This window comes from Ranitomeya variabilis, chromosome 1 (genome assembly GCF_051348905.1).
Source record: "Ranitomeya variabilis isolate aRanVar5 chromosome 1, aRanVar5.hap1, whole genome shotgun sequence".
Taxonomy (NCBI): domain Eukaryota; kingdom Metazoa; phylum Chordata; class Amphibia; order Anura; family Dendrobatidae; genus Ranitomeya; species Ranitomeya variabilis.
The window spans coordinates 863,711,507-863,719,546 of record NC_135232.1 but is presented as its reverse complement, the minus strand read 5'-3'; the positions used below and the strand labels follow the sequence as shown (position 1 = coordinate 863,719,546).

At 40.0% G+C, this 8,040-nt stretch overlaps 1 protein-coding gene across 2 annotated transcripts in view; it reads right to left on the bottom strand.

Moving 5' to 3' along the window:
- Positions 1-316: 316 nt before the first annotated feature.
- Positions 317-8,040, bottom strand: part of SMARCAD1 (SNF2 related chromatin remodeling ATPase with DExD box 1) — a 166,328-nt gene continuing 158,604 nt past the window's right edge. For both annotated transcript variants that reach the window (XM_077277264.1, XM_077277274.1), the window contains 3 exons: positions 5,900-6,082; positions 1,494-1,603; positions 317-823 (listed from right to left, as the gene is read on the bottom strand). In XM_077277264.1, coding sequence (XP_077133379.1) covers positions 762-823; positions 1,494-1,603; positions 5,900-6,082 — 355 coding nt within the window. In that variant the 3' untranslated portion in view covers positions 317-761. The remainder of the gene's footprint in view (positions 824-1,493; positions 1,604-5,899; positions 6,083-8,040) is intronic.

Sequence of the window (8,040 nt, the reverse complement as noted above, 5' to 3'; positions counted from 1 at the left end):
GACTATAAACAAATCTAGGAAGTGATCTAGTTAACTCCCCATGATAGAAACCAAATTGGTAAGTAGGAAAATGTAACAATATGACCAACATATTAAAGTGGGCGTCTTCGTAGTAAGGGAGAGGTCACAAACTGGTGTAAATTATAGTCAAAATCTATGCTAACTCACAGCAGGTATAGATTGGCTTTTCTGGCACAGACAGACAAAGATGCATCACTCATTGCATTTTTTTCTTAAGAAAATGTTGTTCGTAGGAGTTTTCCACAAATATTCTTAGAATTAAACTACAAAAATAAATATACATACAAAAACCTCCTTAAGTAATGCAGAGGACTCTGGAAATATTTTATTTTTTGCAGAGTAAAAAAAAACAAAAAAACATCAAAATTCTGTAAGTAGCATAGAAATTAACTGAAGAAACATGTAACAACGCAACGTAAAACAAAATATACTTATACATTAGAAGACAGCATTAAAGAGGTAGGGAAATTATATTATACAAAAATACTGACATCTAAGGAACCAATGAACTTATTGTTACAAACATCAAATTCATATTAATGTTTTTGTTTTTACTTTTCAATCCTGTTTATCCAACTGCTACAGGTATGACAGTCAATGCGAATTGTATGACAAAATTGAAGCAGCTGCTCTTGTATGAAATTGAGAAAATCTGTACAGGTGTTCAAAGTCCTAAAGACCGTATAAAACCAGTAACTGGAAACTGCATTTTCAGAATTAAGCGCAGAGTACAGATCTGGTTAAAGACCTAATGATGTTTTTAGAAGTGTCGCCATGTCTAGGGGTATGTTTCCTTCATCTCCTAAGGGAAAGAAAAAAAATATATCAGTCATATTTTTTTTAAAATATATATATTTTTTTAAAAAATATATATTTTTTTGCTTTTAAGTGCTTAAATTCTCTCTGGTACCAGATGGTCCAATAATCCAAATAATCATCCAGTGAAAATTTGTGTTTGATTATGTCAAATCCCTGATAAACCTACACTGGGTCAAGTGACTTCTGATGACGCCAATTACTCAGTATATAGGCCATCATAGTCTTTGCTGAAACAGCTTACTATTATTTTTGGCAAGCCTCACGGCTTTGCCAAATCTTTGCGATGTGAAATGTACACAAAGTTAGGATTAGGCTTCGCTTGCCGGTTCCAACAACATCAATACAGTGATGCCCTGGTGACAATAAAACAGTCAAGCGGAGCTGAATCTTAGTGTATATATTTCACACTGCTAGGATTCAGAAAGTTGTAATGCCTACCTTTTAATTCAACTAATGTATGCATCCATAGACTACATGCTAGCATCCAAATCACAAATACACACAGTGGGTTGAGTTGGAGGACAAGTTTATATACATACACACCAACACACACCTCCATCTCTATCTTTATACATACACACAAAAACTGGGGCTATAAACTTGGGGGTACTGCAGGTGTAATAATTCATTTTAGACTGAAGTTTGAGGTATACCTGTATCCGTGGTTGTCATATCTTGTTCCAGTCTCAACTTCTGCTGACTAATTTTTAACATCGACTCCTCAATAGTTCCTTTGCCGATCAGTCGGATAACAGTAACTTCCCTTACAGAGAAAAACAAACAAAACAAAACACAACAACTAAGCATTGTTCTGTCTGGCCATACATATGCTTACTCTACTTCCCCACATAAAATTCTGTACTATAGGCGTATAAGGGCTTGTTTTTTTCAAGAACAAGTTGTAGTTTTGAATGGCACTACTCATTTAAGCAGTCAATACATAGGAAACAGAGTGAAATATAATTCCAGGTCCAAGAAAATTGTAGAAAAAATAATGCAATTCTGCCATTGTTTTTGCGCACTCATTCTGCGGTAAAAAGGATTCTGAATTATGATTCTCTAAGTCAGTACTATTAAGCTGTGTGCACACGTCACTTTTTAGCGGTTTTTCGCTATAAAACCGCGAAAAAAACGCTCACATTAAGCATTCTATTTAATAATTTAATAGAAAGCAATCCGCATTTTTTGTGCACATTCTAAAGCATTTTAAAATGCGCGCTTCTCCAGCCTCCCGGCTTGTGATTGGTTGACCGTGATGCAACCAATCACAAGCCGGGACGTCACGGGAGGCTGGACAAGCGCGCATTTTAAAATGCGCGCGTGTCCAGCCTCCCGGCTTGTGATTGGTTGACCGCGATGCAACCAATCACAAGCCGGGACGTCACGGGAGGCTGGACAAGCGCGCATTTTAAAATGCGCGCGTGTCCAGCCTCCCGTGACGTCACGGCTTGTGATTGGTTGCGTCGCTCATGTGACTGCGACGCAACCAATCACAAAGCCGGGACGTAATTTTAAAATCCTTAAGGGCCTGAAATTACGTCACGGCTTGCTGTGATTGGTTGCGTCGCCCATGTGACTGCGACGCAACCAATCACAAAGCCGGGACGTAATTTTAAAATCCTTAAGGACCTGAAATTACGTCACGGCTTGCGGTGATTGGTTGCGTCGCCCATGTGACTGCGACGCAACCAATCACAAGCCGGGACTTCACGTAAAGGAAAGAAAAGCGCGAATTTTAAACAAAGAACGCTGCCGCTTCCCTCGGTAAGGTGCAGGCTGCGTCGGAGAGGTGAGTATAGCAATATTTTTTATTTTAATTCTCTCTTTTACACATTTTTACATTAATGTTGTTTCGATACCGATACCCGATACCACAAAAGTATCGGATCTCGGTATCGGAATTCCGATACCCGCAAGTATCGGCCGATACCCGATACTTGCGGTATCGGAATGCTCAACACTAATTTTAGCCCATTCCTCACTGCAAAACTTCTACAACTCCGCTATGTTGGCGGGTTTTTGCCCATGAACTGCTTGCTTCAAGTCCGTCCATAAAATTTCTATAGATTAACGTCAGGACATTGATTTAGTCTTTACAAAATTGAAACTTTATTCTTCTTTACCTCATGCAGCATAAGTGATTAGATGACTTTATTCTTCGGGTGGGTGCGATAACAGAGATACCAAATTTACATTGGGTTTTTAGGTTTGGCTACGATATCACACTAAAAAACCCTTTTTATTGCAAAAAGCATCGCCATATTTTGAGAGCTATAATTTCCATTTCTCTGTGAACAGTCATGTGAGACTTTTTTTTGTGGAACGAGAGGACGTATTTACTGGTATCATTTTCGGGCTCATAACATTGTTTGATCGCTTTCTATTCAGATTTTTGGGAGGCAGATTGAACAAAAACCAGCAATTCAGGAATAGTTTTTAATGCAGTTCCGCGTGTGGTCTAATTGATAGACTGATTCATTCCTCAGGTCAGTACGATTACAGAGATACCACATTTATTTTTTATGTTTTGGTGTTTTTATGCGAGAACAATTTCATAGAAAAAAAAGTAATTTTGTGTATCCCTTTATTCAGAGAGCTATAACCTATTTTGCAACTAATGGAGCTGTATGGCAGCTTGTTCTTTTGCGAGACAAGATAACATTTTCTGCTATACTATTTTATTTACATTTGTCTTTTTGATTGCATCTTATTCCACTTTTTTTCTCAGTGGTACAATGAAAAAACAGATTTACGCCGTTCACTGAAAGGGTTAACTAGTTGGACAGTTTTATAGGTCGGGTCGTACTGGACGTCGCGATATCAAATATGTACTTTTTTTTGCTTATTTTTACATAAAAATGTGTATTTATTAGTATAATTATTACTTTTTTTTTTTTTAAAGATTAGGTTATTTTTTACTTTATCCCTCTATGGGACTTTCACTTCACTTTGATCGCTGGTATAAGGCATTGCAACGGGCCCCAGTGAGGACGTGCCGGTCTGAAGGTAGCCCCCTTCCATCTCTCTTCCTCCTAAATGTTGCGATCGCAGCATTTAGGGAGTTAAACAGCCAGGGGCAGTGCTGGCACTATCCCTGGCTGTTACTGCAGGAGCTCAGCCAGTAGCAGTGCTGAGCTCCTGCTGTGATCAATCAGTTAGATTAACTGACCGATCACAGCGCCCTGAGTGCAGGGTCCCATGGCATGGGTCGCCGCACCTCTTCCCATGCCGCTCAGACGTCAGTAACAGCTGTCGACGTGGAACAGTCACTGCGCATTTACACTTAGTGACAGTTTAAATACGGGAACTGATGCCCACTTATGACAGGCCATGTCTGTCATTCATTGTGAAAAGGTTAAATAAAATCTGTCACCATTTGCCATCTAAACGGAGAGCTGCATAATATAGAGACAAAGACTAACTCAAGCAATGTGTGACACAGTGCTGCTTGCTGTAGTTATATATCACTGTTTTATCAGCAGGAAATCACTAGAGGACTAGTAAGCTTACAGCTATGTTATTATTATTATTATACAGTAGCTATGTGGTCTTCCATATTCATGAGTTACGGTATGTATAATCACATCCCCACCACTGAATGGCAGCTTTCTGCCTAAGCAATGTACACAGAATGCTACTAATGAGTGGTATGGGTGGTCTTATACAAAGCTGTGCATTCTGAGAACTGATAGATCTGCAGCAAATAAAATAGTGATTTTAATTAAAACTACAGCAAATAGCCCAGTAAGTGATACACTGCTAGAATTCGGGTTTCTGCCCCTACTTCATGTTACTCTCAGATGGGGAAGTAAAAACACGGTGACTGATTTCCTTTAATTATTCCTTTGTAGAATGACTTGTGATTTGGGATCCATATCTTGATGCACCATCCACATTCTTTTGAGATTGAGCTCATGGACAGACTTCCTGTTATTTTCCTTTAGAATTTGCTGATATATTTCAAAATTCATTGTTCAATAAATGGTGGCAAGCCGTCCTGGCCCAGATGCAGCAAAAAATGCCAAATCAGGATAATAACAAGACTGTTTCACAGATGGTATAAGGTTTTATGTGGTAATGTAGTTTTTTCCTCATTTACGTTACATTGTTCCCATAGCCTTCTGGATTGTCCTTGTGATCTTTAGCAAACTGAAGATGAGCAGTAATGTTCTTCTTGGAGAACAGTGAACAACAATGATGTGCATGACAAGATTGCAAGTAGAAAGACAGTGTACAGCAGATGGAGGACTCATGAACATTAATATAAGCCCAGAGAGGCCTTTAATTGCTTAGAGGTCACATTGGGTTCCTTCGTGATCGGACAGCCTATTATATGCCATACTCTTGGTGTGGTCTTTGTTGGTCAAACACACCCGGAGAAGGTAATAATCTTTAATTTCCTCCATTTGTACACAATCCGTTTGCCTGTGGTTTGTTGGAGCCGAAACTCTTTTGAAAGTTTGTAACCTTTTCAAGCCTGATGAGCATCAGCAACTCTTCTTCCGAGTACCTCAGAAATCTCTTTTGTTTGATATTGATAGAATCCTGTTCTATGACAACCTTTTGTCATCCCAATAATTGACAACACTAGAAAGATTTAATCTTCAGCTCATCTACTAATCCTAACGGTTCACAAAATTATGTCACTCACTGAATTTTGATACTGGATTTTTTTTTTTTTGTTAAAATTCTAAAAAAATTTGACATTGAATATTTTTGGCAGCACAATAAAAACACAACCACCGTGCTATGGAAGACCAAAAAATTGATTACTGCTCAAGCATAATCCAAAAGGTTGCGGCAAACTACTGGCAAAAAGAGTAGAAAAAAAGTGAATCCAATTGTCAAAATAATTGGGACCGCACTCAATAATACTTCAGCAGTAATCAATTTGGTCACCCATAGTGCAGTGGTCCAGTGTTTTATTGTGTTGCCTACTATTTCCAGTACACTACTGACAGGGGTGTAGTCTCCATCTGCTGCTTTTTTCCTGTGACCATAACTTTACAATAATGCATTAAACATTAGACTTGACAGATGACATAAAATAAGTCCTTACTTTGTCTGCCCAACTCTGTGGCACCGATCTTCTGCCTGCTTGTCATTGTAAGGATTGCAGTCAATGTCATGAAGGATAACCATGTTTGCTGAAGTAAGATTAATTCCAAGTCCACCCGCTTTAGTAGATAGAAGGAATATGAATATATCCATGTCACTATTGTACTGATCTATCAGATGTATCCTGTGATGAAAGATAGTCCTTGCGTAAATGTTAATTAAGCACTCCAGTTCAACGAAGTAAAAAAACACTTACCGTAAGGGATTTATACATGCGGCAAAGTGAATATGTCCATACACAGACTACAGTTACTCAAAGTGGAGGATTTCATCCATACTGAACTATGGTTGGGTGAAATTTATTGCCAAACTATAAATATATATATATATATATATATATATATATATATATATATATATATATATACATATATACACACACACACATACTGTATATATCTATATATATCTATTTATTACTTAACTCTACTAAGATGGGTGATGTTGCAACAGCATAATAACGGATGTTCAACCATTAACCTATTCTATGCAATGTGTATGACATGACCACCTTTAGTCGTATGGTACGGCGACTGCACAATCGGGTATATGCGGATTCTAGCTCTTCACCAACCGATAACTGATAAATCCATTATGAACTGGTGCTCGTTCCTGCATTAGGATTACGGCATTTGTTATAAAGACCTTGTAAATCGCCCAAAGTCCCCATGAGATCATGGCAAAAGCACGGCTGCAATACACATGGTGCAAGCAACAGAGAGAGTGTATTAAAAAACAAAACACACCTAGTGAGTAACTGCAGGACCCCTTGGGTTCCACACTTGTGGGATTCTTATACGATATACGAGCAGCATGATGGCTCAGTGGGTAGCACTGCAGCCTTGCAGCGCTGGGGTCCTGGACCAAGGACAACATCTGCAAGGAGTTTGTATGTTCTTCCCGTGTTTGCGTAGGTTTCATCCCCTCTCTAAAGACACACTGATTTTGAACCCCAGTGGGGATAGCAATGATGATGTAAAGCGCTGTACTTGTACTCTAATATCCCACACCAGGATGGATTAAATGTCTGCAAATTCTTCATGGAATACACAGGGACTGATGGGGATTCTGTGGTGAAACTTATAAAATTCATCCTCACCCGCAATTACTTTGAATTTGACAACAAGATCTATCTACAGGAGACTGGCACAGCAATGGGAAGTAAAGTGGCCCCCACAGTATGCAAATCTTTTCATGGCCAAGCTTGAAAGCGACTTTTTGTCCTCACGTCCCATCAGGCCACTGGCCTACTACTGCTACATTGATGATATTTTAATCATCTGGACGGAGTCTGAGCCACAGCTAAAGATGTTCCATGAACAGTTTAATCAATTTCATCCCACCATCAACTTAACACTCACCTACTCATCACTAAAATTAACTTTTTGAACACCATTAACCCCTTCCCGACCTGTGACAGCGTATGCGTCATGAAAGTCGGTGCCAATCTGACCTGTGACGCATATGCTGTGTCACAGAATGATCGCGTTCCTGCAGGCCGGGTGAAAGGGTTAACTCCAATTTCACCCGACCTACAGGAACAGAGGGAGTGGTACTTCAGCCCAGGCAGGGTGGCTTTGCCCCCCTGTGGCTACGATCGCTCTGATTGGCTGTTGAAAGTGAAACAGCCAGAGCAATTTGTAATCTTTCACCAATGAAACTTGGTGAAATATTACAATCCAGCCATGGCCAATACTGCAATATCATCGGCCACGGCTGGAGACCCCGATCTGACCCTGCCACCGACTGACAGCGGCCGCTGTCAGTCTTTCCTACCCCTCCGTTATGTCCTCCGCGCCATCCTCTCCCCTCCAGACCCCCCCCCGCGTCCTTTCCAGCGTCCCCCCCGTACCTCCGTAGTCCCTCCCGGTGTCCGCCCGGCTTGTAGCATGGGCGCCGCCATCTTCCAAAATGGCGGGCACATGCACAGTGCGCCCGCCGAATCATGATGAAGAGACCTGAGTAGTCTTGAAAGCTTGCAATTTGTTACCATCTTTTCAGTTAGCCATTAAAAGGCATCAACCACTGAGGACTCACAATTCTAAATATTTTTCTATCTACTGGCTAAATATTGGAACAGTT